The sequence below is a fragment of the Lycium barbarum genome, chromosome 10 (genome assembly GCF_019175385.1).
Source record: "Lycium barbarum isolate Lr01 chromosome 10, ASM1917538v2, whole genome shotgun sequence".
Taxonomy (NCBI): domain Eukaryota; kingdom Viridiplantae; phylum Streptophyta; class Magnoliopsida; order Solanales; family Solanaceae; genus Lycium; species Lycium barbarum.
Window position 1 is genome coordinate 23899607 of NC_083346.1, and position 14513 is coordinate 23914119.

Below are 14513 nucleotides of genomic sequence, written 5' to 3' on the forward strand. Positions count from 1 at the left end.
CTCCTCAGCTCCTATGCATCTTTCCATCGGGCCGAAAAAACATCTGCAGTGAAGTAGGCCACCAACGATACAGTATCGGGCCGCCTTGGTTCTCACAGCTCGAGAAGCCTTTGAGTCCTCCGGTAGCTTTCCATGATTGAGGTAGTCAGGAACTCATGCCGCCAATCACAAACGAGGCTTGTGGAATTAACTTCATCATATCCTGATTGATCCAAAGCCGAGTGAAGTAGCTGGACCACGGATTCTGAGTTTGGGCCCGATAACTCCGTGGACGAGCCTAAACTGGCCAAAGCATCAGCTTTTATATTCTCCTCTCTGGGAACGTGTACCACTGCCCATTCTTGAAACCGAGCCAGCAACCTTAAAACCTTCTCCAAGTACTTCATCATACGCTCATCTTTGGCTTCGAACACTCTATGCACTTGATTTACCACTAGAAGGGAGTGATTCGCTCAAATTACACCTATTAATGGCGTAAAGCGGACGTTGTCAAATATAGTAACCCAAACAAGGTTGGGGTCGAATCCCACAGGGAATATGGAGAGAAAAGGGTACTAATTGTATGCGATACTAGTCTTTAAAGGCTTTAATCCTATTCCGAGTGTTTTAAAAAAGGAGATTTGGTTTGTATTTGCTATTTTGAACTGTTTGGAATTTGTTTGGGTTTGGAGAACCAAAGTTGTGTCCCCGCAATGATTAGACGTTATGCTATGGGTGTCAATATGATATATTTCTAATGGGTCGCGGTTATGTATGCACTTAATCTCTTACACTCTTTCTAATATTTTCCAATAGTTAGAAAGTATTTCTTTTAATGATTTTCCCAAATGCAGAAAATTTATAAATAAGGTTGATTAAATATGCCAAGTAGAACTCATCTTATTCCTAAGCGAGTTCATTAAACGAGGGTTAGCGCCCCGAGTCCTTGTTATATTATTTCAAATCACACCCTAGTTCATCTTTCCAAATAAACTAGGGTTTGTGCATGAACAAGTGTTTGCAACCACTTATAGAACAATGAATACGAGAAATAATAAAACACATTACAACCCATTATATATATATATATATATATATATATATATATATATATATATATATATATATATACAATGTTAGATACCCATTACATAGCACCCATCCTTTGGGTCCACAACTTTGATTAAAGAAACTACTCCCACATTATGGTCTCAAAAGTAGTAAGCAATAAATGAGACATAAAGCTTACAAATGTAATAAAGATGATGGAAAATGGAATCTTATGTCTTCACTAAGCTCCAAAAGGGGAGTATTCAATGCTCACCCACCAATGGGACTTTTTAAGTGAGTACAATAAAATCTAGGTACAAAGAAAAACCTAAAATGTTCTTTAAATAGGTTCCAAAAACGCGCAACAGAAAACTGACAAAAGTGCCCTCGATAGCAAGATCGACGGACCGTCGATCGTTCGACGATCCATCGAGTGTTCCGTCCTTTGTACCTTCAGCACTGTGTTACATTCGACGGTGCCGTCGACCAGTTCGATGCTCCGTCGAGTATTCTATCTTTTTCTCCTTTTGTTGAGAGATCTTGTTCGACGACACAAACGACGAACCGTCGATCAGTTAGACGCTTCGTCGATGCCTCCGTCCTTTGTCTTCTTCAACTTTGTCATCACTGGAAAATCGAGCTTATCGACGCTTCAAAGGACGGTTCGTCGGCTGATCGACGGACCGTCGATTCTTCATTTCTGGCCAATTTTTCTTTTGTTCTTTGCTTTTTGCTTTTGGGCCATTGTTTTCCTAAAACACAACAAAACATATTAACGAGAACCAGACTTACTTGAAAACAACCAAAATTCATAGTAAAAAGGCGTCGAATGTGCCACAAATCCGCGGCACATCAGGGAGTCTCACTTTGTCTCAATGACTTCCGCTCTAAGTTCCCGGGCTAGGTCAAGACCTGCAATCAAAGCTTCATACTCCGCTTCATTGAGACACTCTATTAATTGCTTGCCTCAGAACATCTCCTGTGGGGGTACGGAGTACAACCCCCAGCCCCGTGCCTTTTACGTTGGACGCCCTATCCGTGTAGAGTGTCCAAACTCTAGATGCAGCCCCCTGAACTAGAGAAGCTTCCTTCTGAGCCTAGGGGGCTACACCCGGACTGAAAATCCTCCACAAAGTCTGCCAAGACTTGGGACTTGATCGCAGTGCGAGGCCTATACTCAATATCAAATTCACTCAACTCGACCGCCCACTTAGCCAATCGCCCTGAAAGGTCGGGCTTGTGGAGCACGTTCCTTAAGGAGAAGGTGGTCACTACGGTAATTGGGTGGCATTGGAAATAAGGCCGAAGCTTACGTGAGGCCATTATCAAGGCGAAAGCCAACCTTTCTAAGAGAGAGTACCGAGTTTCGGCCCCTGACATGACTCGACTCACGTAGTAAATAGGAAATTACGTACCTCAATCCTCCCGTATCAGTACAGCACTTACCTACCTTCGAGACTGCCAGGTAGACTAGCAAAAGTTCTCCATCCTTTGGTTTGGACATCAGCGGAGGTTAGGACAAATACGATTTGAGGCCCCGAAGTGCTTGCTGACACTCCTGTGTCCATTTAAAATCATTCTTCTTTTTGAGCTGTGAAAAGAATTTGTGGCACTTTTCCAAAGACCATGATATGAACCTACTAAGGGCAACTACTCGACCAGTCAGCCATCGTACTGCCTTTACGTCTTTCAGCGTGTCCGGAATATATTTGATGGCCTTTATCTTCTCCGAATTTATCTCACTTCCCCTTTGAGACACAAGGAAGCCCAAGAATTTACCGGACCCGACTCTGAATGCACTCTTCTCAGGGTTCAACTTCATATTGTATTGCCTCAAGATAGCAAATGTTTCCTGTAGATGGCTAATATGGTCCCCGACACGGAGACTTTTAACTAACATATCGTGTATATAGACTTCTATGGTTTTACCTATTTGTTGCTCAAACATTTTATTCACGAGCCTCTGATAGGTGGCTCCAGCATTCTTTTACCCGAAAGGCATTACGTTATAACAGTATGTACAAAAATTAGTTATGAAGGAAGCTTTCTCTTGATCCTCCGGGTGCATCCTTATCTGGTTATACCCGGAGTACGCGTCGAGAAAACTCATTACCTTATGTCCGGCCATAGCTTCAATCATTTGATCGATACTCGGCAACAGAAATGAATCCTTCGGGTATGCTTTATTCAGATCTTTAAAGTCTATACACATCCTAAATTTATTACCCTTTCAGTACTACAACCATATTTACGAGCCAGTCCGGGTATTTGACTTCCCGTAAGGCGAGCTACCTCTTCTTTAACCAACCTGTTGTAGACTTCCGCTATGGGACACTTCTTTTAGCGCACTGGCCGAAAGTTGAGATCTAGTCCGAGCTTGTGAGTTGATACGTCAGATGGAATACCTGTCATATCCTTATGGGACCAAGCAAAACCATCGTTGTTATCTCTTAAGTAAGCAAGTATTGTCTCCCTGAGCTCCGGGGTTAACCTTGTTCCCAGGTATACCTTTCATTCCGGAAATTCCGAATGTAATGCTATTTGGTCCAGCTCCTCGGCTATGGATTTGGTAGCAGCTGAATCGTCCGGGAGCTGGAAATACCTTAGGACCCCATAATCATCTTCAACCTTCTCGGGCCTCACATAATTTTTGCTATCCGTTGGCGATTATTGATCTGCATCCGAGGACCCGGGCTCTGTAATTGCTATAAGGCAGGTTTGCTTAGTCTTTCCACTGCTGCGGGCTCCTTTATGACGAACATATCCCTTGCCGACTACTCCTCCCGAATCTGCATGATCCCATCCGGAGTAGGAAATTTAGCAGTAAATAAAGTGTCGAGGGGACAACTTTCATATCGTGGAGCCAGGGCCTCCCGAAAATAGCGTTCTCGCTATCAATCACATAAAGCTTTGTTAACTTTGTGACCCCGCCAGCTTTCACGGGCAGGTCAATCTCGCCCTTGGTGGTCTCACTAGCCATATTGAACCCGGAAAGCTTCCTGGCAACCGGTATCATTTTCTCAAGAAGTACTATTTCTTCCACAACCTTCCAGCGAAGGATATTAGCAGAACTCCCCGGATCTACCATGACCCGCTTGACTTGGCAGCTTTCGATGAGTACGGTGATGATAAGAGCATCATTATGGGGTAAGGTGACACCTGCTGCGACTTCGTCGGAGAAAGTAATTGTATCATCATCTGGACGTTCCCGAGTTCTCTTTTCTCGAGTTACCAAAATCTTCATCTTTCTTGATGCCATGAAGCTGGTTCCAGCGATCATAGCTCCTCCGAAAATAATAGATGATGTGTGGGGGAGCATTTGGCGCGTCCATCTCTTCTGTGGGATTGGCTCTACCATAATTATTCCTTCCTCTCTCGCTCAGGTACTCCCGAAGATGTCCTCTGGCAAGCATATTGGCCACATCCTCCCGGAGTTGTCCACAATCGGTGGTTTTGTGCCCATGGGTTCCGTGGAACTCGCACCAGAGCGTCTGATCTCTCGAGCTTGGGTCAGATCGCAACGGCCTAGGAGGGCATGATGACGGATGGGTTTTCAGAACGTCAACCATTTGAGGTTCGCTAATAGTGAAACTGAAATCCGAGAGTTTGGGATGTTCCGTCGCCTTCAGAGGAAACCCGGACTGGTTGTTCTTGGGCAGCATCCCCCGTTCGTTCTTCCCGGAGTTATATTTTTTGCTTCCCCCAGGCTTCTCCAACTATTGATAACCGAATCCACCACTGGCAGCTTCTGGTGGTGGGTACGGTTGGAAATAATTATTTGACGAGTTTCGATCTGGTCTGAAACCTTTGTCCACCTTCGCTGGGGAAACTGAGGAGGGATACCCTAGCAACTCATTTTCCACCCGGATCTTGGATTCATACCGGTTATGCATGTCCTCCCAAGTTGTAGCTTGAAATTCCAGGAGGCTTTCCTTGAGCCTTCAGAAAGCATCCGAACTTAAAGGGTTCAAACCCTTGGTAAAAGCCTGCGCAACCCACTTGTCCGGTACGGCAGGTAGCAACATACGTTCCTTTTGGAATCGGGTAACAAAATCCCTGAGATGTTTCGACTCTCCCTAAGCGATACGAAAGATATCCGCCTTTCTGGTTTTCACCTTTCTTGCTCCAGCATAAGCTTTAATAAAAGTATCAGCAAGCATGGTGAATTTAGAGCCGCCTCAGGTGTGTATGCCCGACGACTGTATTTCTTTGAATCGGGCCCTTCGATGACTGGAGGTGCCTCGGGAATTTGACTGAGGCGCTTCTGAAACTCCTTCGCGTTCTTTTCGGCCTCTTTGGTAGTTTGGTCCATCTTCCCGGTGATCTTCCTCATGAACCGCTTGACTTCAATCTGGAAGGGATCATCGGGAGCAGATTCGTTTCCGGAAGCATCTCCATTCCTTCCCACAGTTTGCCTACTTCCATCAGTGGTGTTCAAATTGGCAGCAGTTGCTGGCGTACCGGTAGGAGCAGCATCCCCTTCTACCGGTATGCCCATGAGGGCTTTAACGAGTTGCTTCAACCGTTCCACTTCTGCCATCGTTCCATAGTGTTGCACTCTCAGAATCTGGATGGTTTCCGCCATAGTTTCATCGGTAGGGTCACCGTCTGCTCCGGTGTTGAGGTCATGTTCTCCTTCTGTTGTTTGATTTTCCACGTGCGGTGGCTGCAAGCCAGTTTCAAGGGGTTGTCCATTCGGTACCAGTGGGAGGTTACCCCGTTGGTTTCCATTATTTGTGTTGTCGTTAACTCCTGTCATACCTGAAATGGATACTTAGGCAGACAGGAAACTTAAACGAAGTTAGTAAAATAAATAATGGTCACAATGACAACCACAACTGTCCCGGCCCCACGGTAGGCGCCAAACGTTTTACCCGTAAAACGATTTAGTTGAATTTATACACGTGGTCAGGGACACGTGGATCTAAGTAACCAGTAAGACAATGATATTCGTATTGAAATAATATAAATATACGTAAACAAAGTAAGAAGTAAGGGAAAGCCTAGACTGCAAGTGTCAATTCCAAACTAAGGCTTATTCGTTCTGGTCAGACGTGGCACCGGAGCGTTACAAAGAATACAATAAGAATAAAGATTTTGCAAAGAAAAGTGTAGGAACTGAGTATATTAGCTTGTATCTCGTGTCCTCTACAATGAAAAATGACCATCTCTATTTATACTAAGAGCTAGGGGTGCATATTCCTTGTATTCTGCCCCTACTCATAATGAGCTTTAAATATATGGCAATAATGAGTAATGAAAAGGACCATTAAACGTAATAACCCTGTAACTGTAACGCTCGAGCTGGCACGTAACGACAGACCGTTGCGTTCTTGGTCCGGAGCTATTGTAACGTTACACCAGACCTAGCGCTTTCTCCGGTATCATGGTTCTGCCACCGGTGGTAGCAGTGCTGACTCGCCTTATGACTTATCCTCTATGCCGCGTGCCCTAACCGTAGGGGTGTTCATGGGTCGGTTTTGGGTTAAAACCAAAACCAACCCAATCTAAATATAATACATATCCATCAGTTTGGTTGTAGTCGGTGTGGTTCCGTTTGGGTACGTTTTTTGGTTTTTAAGAAAACTAACGGTATTTCTCTCTTTCATGTTTTTTTTCTACAATTAGGAGAGAATTTTCTATTATTTTCTAACTTATAGTCTGTTATTACCCTTTTATTGTGGTAGCTATAGTTTCTTGCATTATGGAGAAAATGTCTTAGGATTTATAAATTTAATTAAGTGAATAAAGTTTATTAGAAATACAAAAAACAAATCTAGGTAAATCTCATATAGTTGTTTTTTTTTTTAATAAATGAGCTTGAATTCATGGATTTCTTTTGGAAAATCGGCTTAAGGTATAAAGTTCATTAGCCTATTAGAGATAAATAAAAAAATTCTTAAAAACTATATAAATTATTTAAAATTATTTATAAAAATTAATATATTGTATATACATCATTATAAAAATTATGTTTAAAATTTGTCGGTTTGGTTCGGTTATTTCTTCGTTTGCTTTTAGTAAAACCAAAATCAAACCAAATATTATCGGTTTTTAAAAATTCAAAACCAAATCAAACCTAACCCAAGTAAATATCGGTTTATTTAATCGGTTTGGTTTTGATTTTCGGTTTGGTAAAAAATTGGTCCAAACCGAAAATCAAAACCAAACTGATTAAAAATTACTTGTTCATTTGCAAAATCAAGATAAAATTAATTAAATCTTTCCATCTTACCCTTAGTATTAAATGTTCTTGAAAATAGTCAATATTGATTAGAACCTATTTATTGGAGTGAGATAGGGGTAAAGTAGTAAAATATATCTTTTATTTATGATTTCTTGAGAGACGTGCAAAAAGAAAAATGGTCAAGTAATATGGGACGGAGGGAGTACGTGACTTAGCTCGAAAATAGCGAATCCAACTTAGTGGCCACAAAAACATAGACCCCGTTGTGAAATAATTTTTATATGAGGATGTTCCGAATGAAAATGCATCTAAAAAGCATTGATGCGATTCACAATGACTCAAACTTAGATAATATTACATAATTCTTTTAAATACGTTCAACATATTAGTGGAAATAATGCAAATTGCCAGTCTTTTTTGTCTAATCCTCGTCTTATTCAGAGGCAAATATGCAACTCTTAGACATATTTTGACATTTGCATTTACTTTACATATGCAACCGATAATTAGGAATCGCCATAAGATGTTGCGCTCTAGCCGTTACTAAACCAAATTTCTCAGTCATGTCAATATCGTTCGGATTCATACCATTCGGCAGCTCCCAATCAAAGCAGTGAACCAATTGCGCGACCACCAAACGAACAACGGTGAGCCCTAATTGCAGACCAGGGCAACTTCTTCTGCCAGAGCCAAAAGGTAAAAGCTGAAAATGTCTTCCCCGAAGATCAATGTTGCTCCCCTGAAACCTCTCCGGTTTGAACATTTCAGGCTCAACCCAAGTATCTGGATCTCTCCCAATTGCCCAAACGTTAATCAAAATTCGGGATCCTTTAGGTAAGTGAAAACCATCAACCGTGCAATCTTCAATGGACTCGTGAGGAAGCAATAAGGGTGCAACAGGATGGAGTCTACTACTTTCTTTTATGACCATATCTAAATATTCCAGGCTTTCTAAGTCTGATTCTTCCACCATTCTGTTTTTGCCAACTACTTGCTCCAACTCGTTTTGAAGCTTTTTCATCACATTTGGGTGCCTTAGAAGTTCGGTTAGAATCCATTCGATTGTTGTCGATGAAGTATCCATAGATGCTATCAGCAAGTCCTGCATATATCAGTATATTCTTTAGCTATTGAACTCATAACATATTACTTAAAATTGGAAAACCCAAGGTTTGCATTGTACAATCAAAGATAAGAAGCAAATGAAAAACACACTGGCATATTACATATGGAAAAATATAATTGTACTACACCTATTTCTATGTAGCAATTGGAGAACTCTACAAAATTAGAATTGGTCAGTTAATAATCCTTATAATAAGGTTTATATGTGGTTACCTTTTGAGTAATCTGATTGTGCAAATTATTTTTACATTTATCAATGCATAAACCTTAAACTCAATTTCTATGCAATGACAGTGCAACAAAATTATACATTGAAATACTTTTAAGGATAACTATAGGTAATAACTATCCATAAAATGTGAGATTATTGACTTTAAAAATAATACTGGTCTGTCACTTATTATAACAAGTTAAAATAATGCATGTGAGCTACCTAAAGGATTGAATATGTCTGCGTCTATGTTTTACCCTATTTTGAATACCTTGATTGGCATCATTTATAAAGGTTAAAACTAGGCCCCTTGCGCAACTTTAGACAGAAATCTTAAAAGCACATTTTTCAGTTCGGTTTTACACTTGAAGAGATAAGCAACTTTATGTCGTCACTAAGACAAGTGTAATAAAAATAATCTCAACGAAGGAACTAGAGACTCTACTATTGACAAAATAGACTGGACATCTTCTGCAAAAAATTCATTGATCATGTGATGGGGAGAGTGAAACAGAAACCTGTCAAGCAGACCATTCACGTGCCGCAATTGTGTCTACTAAAATCCAGAAAGCAATAATATCCAAGTCCAAAAGGACAATTTTAAGACCCTTTACTAAAATAAGTAGATTACGTTCATTAAAAAATTAATAAATAAAATATAAAGTTTAATAAACTATCCCTATTTATAATTAGTAGATGTTTTTTAGAATAATACTAAAGAGAGCTACTTTTTTAAATCTAAGCGTATAGTTGAAAATACTTATATAATTTTATATTGAATTCCTAAGATGATAATTATTTTAAAACAATTCTTTTTATTAAGGCGACACTCATGCTACTCTATGCCGTCCAAAATATCCATACCCCTAAAAATAGTTAATTGATTACACTAATCAAAAAGTCATTTGACAATATTACCTTTTACTTTCGCCAAACTTTTAGAAAGTCAGCGCTGGGAGTTGAAAAACCCATTTGAAAGAGAGGGTAAACTTTGAACAAAAATAACTATAACCTCTTTGGGTTTTGATTGATTGATTTATTTTGGACCAAAGAAAAGCTTCTAGAAATTCACTTATTTTTTTTACGGGACGGAGTAGCAAATACAAATAAATTCAGAATTTAAAATTTATGAGCTCCTACAAAGAACTCAAGTTAATATATAAAACAGTCGAGTTTACAATCAAATATTTATAAAATATTCAGTAAATTTCTTAATGCATATACAAGTCCTGAACCAAAACTAACAAGTTCACATGAATCTGTAGACAATGCTCTAGATCTATCCTGCTATAGCAAATAAACCATCTACTTTCTCACTTTCAGTTTATGTAACATATTTTTATCGATACAAAATTTTAAACAGAAATGAAGATCTTTGAAACTTGTTATCTTAAACATGCATAACATTTGTGTGATTATAAAACTTTTGAAACTTGCAGCTTGAACCTAATATAACATGTGTGTGATTATATTTTTATTATTATTATTATTAAAGATAAAATGAGAAGTAAAAAGTTAGCTGTTTCTAATATAGAAATGTGTCATTCTTTATGGTACCAACTAATAAGAAAATAATGTCACATAATATGAAATGGAGGGAGCATTTTTTTTTTTTTTTTGGTGACACACATTTCTTATAATTCATCTAAAAAATTTGTATATTTTTATATTTAAAAATAATTTAATCTTGAAATTTCTCATTTTATCCTTCATTAAATGATTTCAAAATTAAAAAAATAAATACATTAATGACATGTTTAAATCCATAAATTCTAAAAACACTTTCACCTAAAATGAAAGGAAAAAATATGTATCTTGTGAGAAAGGGATAGTTTAAAAAAAAAAAACATAACATGAAATCCAACTGGAGAAACGGAGTTCTAAAAATATACTTTCTTCGTTTTACTTTATTTGTCATAGTTTAATTTGATATAAATTTTAATAAAAAAAATAAATCAAACAAGTGTTTTAAACATCTCAGATCAAATGTGTGGTTAAAAAAAAAATCTCATAAAGCGAAACTCTGTTTGTCTTTCTTTTTTCTAACGGATTAGTAATAGAAATATCTTGTCAATGTCAGTGGAGGGTGTGAAACTATTCATAATTTTGGTTGGTTGTTACTCTATCGCCACCCTTTAAGTGGAAAAGAACTTGTACGACCTCGTAATCATCTGAACTAAGACAAAAACAAAATGCGCAATTAGAATGAACAAACATTACCAACAAAATAGCTTTGACATGTCGACGATCAAACTCAAATTCAGCTTCACCAGATTGCATAATCCCCATCAGTGTATCCACCATATCATTCGCTTGCTTCCCCGCACCAGATTCACAAACATGTTCGTCGATAACTCTCTCCAAGAACTCATCAAAAAGCTTAGCTAATTCCTTCGTGCGATGACTAAATCCCTGAAGATCAAGAACACGAAGAAAGGGGAAAAATTCAGCAACATTTGGCAATGCTGCTAAATGCAGTATATCTTGAATCAAACCCTTGAACCCCTTTTCGCCAAGATCTTCGTCCGTGTACTTCTTCCCAAATATCATCAAACACGACATATTCGCACTGAGAGACGCAACTTTTGCACTAAGATCAATCACATCGCGATCATTAGCTGCCTGTTTGATGAAATTTACAAGAATCCCAAGTTCTTGTTTCCTCATAGGCTGAAAAGCAAGGATCTTTGCATTGCTTAACAATTGCAAAGTGCACAATTTTCGCACGTTTCGCCAATAAGGACCATATTTGGCCGAAACCAAATTTCTCCTATTGTAAAAAATGCCCTCTGAAACTTCATTAGAGGGTCTACTGGAAAATATTAAATCATGGATTTTCAAGAATTGTTCAGCAGCATAAGGAGAGGAAGCAACAATGACAGGAACAAGACCAAAATGCATGGATATTATGGGACCATGCTTTTTGGCTATTTTATAGAGATCTTGGTGAAGATTTTCGCCAACCATGTGAAGATTTCCAAGAAGTGGGAGACCTCTTGGACCTGGAGGAAGTTTAAGTTTCTTCTTCTTACTGAACTTTTTTTGTAGTTCTTGAAGAAGGAAAAATAGGGCAAAGAATGCAAGAGCTAGCCAGAGAAAATCCATGGAATTGACACCACTTTTTTTTTTTTTTTTTAAACTAATTGAATGTTGAAACGATGTTACTTATAGACTGTAGCACTTGCAGGAAGCAGAGGAATTGTGGTGGAAACTAGTGGTGTCAACCGGTTCCAACCGGAACCGGACCGGGAACCGGTTAGGAAACCGGCCGGTTCCGGTTCCAAAACCGGAACCGCCTAACCGGTTCCGGTTAACCGGTTTTAAGGTCCAAACCGGAACCTTGGATTCGTTAAAATATTTTTTTTTTTTGTTTTTTGTATTATATATATATATATATTATAGTATTTATTTGTATATTGTAGGTATATTTACATATGTTATACAATTTTATAATTAAAGTTTAAATATTTACTGACTAACAGCCTAACAGCAAGTCAGCAATACAGAATAGTGCTTTTCGTACACATATATATGTATAACTTACATATACATTATATATACTTATATATATGTATAACTTAATATATATACTATATATATATGTATAACTTAATATATATATATATATATATATGTACTATATACTATATATAGGATAGCTTAATATATATATAGGTATAACTTAATATATATACTATATATACATATCTACTATATATACAATATATACTTAATATATATACTATATATATTTATATAATATATATACTTATATACTATATATACTTATATATGTGTATAACTTAATATATATAGTATATATACTTACTTATTATATATATGTACTATATACTATATATAAGTAAGTATATATAGTATACTTACTTACTTATATATGTGTATAACTTAATATATATAGTATATATACTATATATACTTGTATATATGTACTATATACTATATATACTTACTTATATACTATATACTATATATACTTACTATATATACTTATATACTATATATACTATCTTTTCTATATATACTTAAAATATACTAAGAATATACTATATATACTTATATATGTTTAAGTATACTATATAACTTAAGTATATTCTTAGTATATTTTAGGTATATTCCTAACTTAATAAAAGTAAAAATGTAAATAGAAGAAAGCTCAATGAGCCATATATTTTATTCATTCTTGGATAACATTTATTTGCAAGTTGTATTTTTTTTTAACTTGCAAATAATACATGAGTTATACAAAAATAGTAGAATAATAAAATCACCAATTTTGAACCATTTCGTTAATTTCCCCCACATCATATTCGGTCATGGAAATATCTTCAAAGTCTTCCATTTGGTCCGGTCCACTAGCTATCAAATCTTCAATTTCTTCCTCTTCGCCTTGCTCCGCTTCTGAGTTTTGGTTGCGTCGCTCCGATCTAATCCAATCTCGAATGCACACTAGTACTTGCAAGCTAAAGCCGGATAATGAATGTCTATGGTCTCCAATTTGCTGTCTTCCTTGGCTAAATGCGTTCTCCGAAGCCACGGTTGATACTTGAACCGTAAGGATATCTCGAGCCATTCTTGAAAGTATCGGATAGCTTGCCTTGTACTTCTTCCACCATGCTAAGACGTCCACCTCATCCAGTTGGCTGATATCCACATTTGGCTGCATCAAATAAAAGTTAAATTCATCAAAGTTTGCAGTAGAAGAAGATGTAGGCTGTGAATGTAAAACTTTTAAACCCGACAAGCCCTTTTTGCTACTATGAGAAGTAGTAGGGCGTGGAGCAACTGGTGTAGCACGTTCTTCCAAACTAGAATAATGAGTAAAAACTCTTCTAAACTCATCATCAATAGCAAGATCGGCTTCAGCTAAAGATGGTTGAACTCCCTCTTCAATTTCTAAAAATGTATAAATTTGACTAACCAAATTTTTAGTATAAGACACTTTTAAACAAGGATTTAAAAGGGAACCCAATATAAATAAAGTTGGGATGGGAAAAAAATACTTCTTAAATTTGATTATCATTTCAAAAATAGCCACTTGATAATCGGGTTTATATTTATACTCTTGTAAAACTCTAGCTATTTCCGCTAAGTAGGCTAAAATTCCGGTTACCGTGGGATAGAATTGTCTAGAAAAAGCAAGAGTTGCATTATAAAAATTTTCTAAGAGTTCAATACATTCTTTAACATCTTCCCAATGCCTATAAGTTAACCAATCCTCACTATCAATATTATATTTGTTGTGAACTTGTTGTATGGGAATCTTATACTCATATGCTTGTTGTAGCATAATGTAAGTGTAGTTCCACCTAGTCTCAATTTCTACTTGAATTTTCCTAGGTCTAAGGTTATTTTCCACACAAGCATTCTTAAAATCTCTAATTCTTCCCCTATTAGCATTACAAAAAAGAAACGCAACAGCATTTCTAACTTTTTGAACAGAATCATCAAAATGCATAAGACCATCTTTAACAATTAAATTTAAAATGTGACAACTACATCTTACATGAAAAATATTTCTTAGAGGAGGGTTTATTTCTCTTTTTAAAAGACCAATTGCCTTTGTATTATTAGAAGCATTATCTAAAGCAATACAAAGTGTTTTTCTATAAATGTTAAAAAATCTCATTATAGTAGACATTGAATCGGCTAAAAATTTTCCATCGTGACGACCTTTTCCTTCGTCGTATAAAAAAGCTATAATTCTTTTTTGCATAACCCAGTTGTCATCAACCCAATGACATGTAATAACAAAGAAATCTAAATGGTTAATACTAAGACCCAAATCAGCGGTAAGACAAACATTACAATTTAAAGAATTAAATACATGACGCAAATAAAATCTATATTTTTTAAACAAATCTATAACATCGGCTCTACAAGTACTTCTAGGAATACCCTCAAATAACGGGTTATAACAACGTTGAATGTAAGTAACAAACC

At 37.0% G+C, this 14513-nt stretch overlaps 1 protein-coding gene across 1 annotated transcript; it reads right to left on the reverse strand.

Moving 5' to 3' along the window:
* Positions 1-7511: 7511 nt before the first annotated feature.
* LOC132615716 (cytochrome P450 71AU50-like) lies at positions 7512-12027 on the reverse strand. The gene is made up of 2 exons (XM_060330320.1): positions 10773-12027; positions 7512-8318 (listed from the first exon to the last, which is right to left on the reverse strand). The coding sequence occupies exons 1-2, from the start codon at positions 11655-11657 to the stop codon at positions 7704-7706; spliced, it is 1500 nt and encodes a 499-aa protein (XP_060186303.1). The 5' UTR covers positions 11658-12027; the 3' UTR covers positions 7512-7703.
* Positions 12028-14513: the final 2486 nt, after the last annotated feature.

Bases quoted from the DNA above. Each gene is read 5' to 3' on its own strand.
- LOC132615716 (XM_060330320.1), bottom strand. From the start codon at position 11,657: ATGGATTTTCTCTGGCTAGCTCTTGCATTCTTTGCCCTATTTTTCCTT. The intron at 8,319-10,772 runs GTAATGTTTGTT...TGATATATGCAG, and splicing joins ATGTCAAAGCTATTTTGTTG to GACTTGCTGATAGCATCTAT.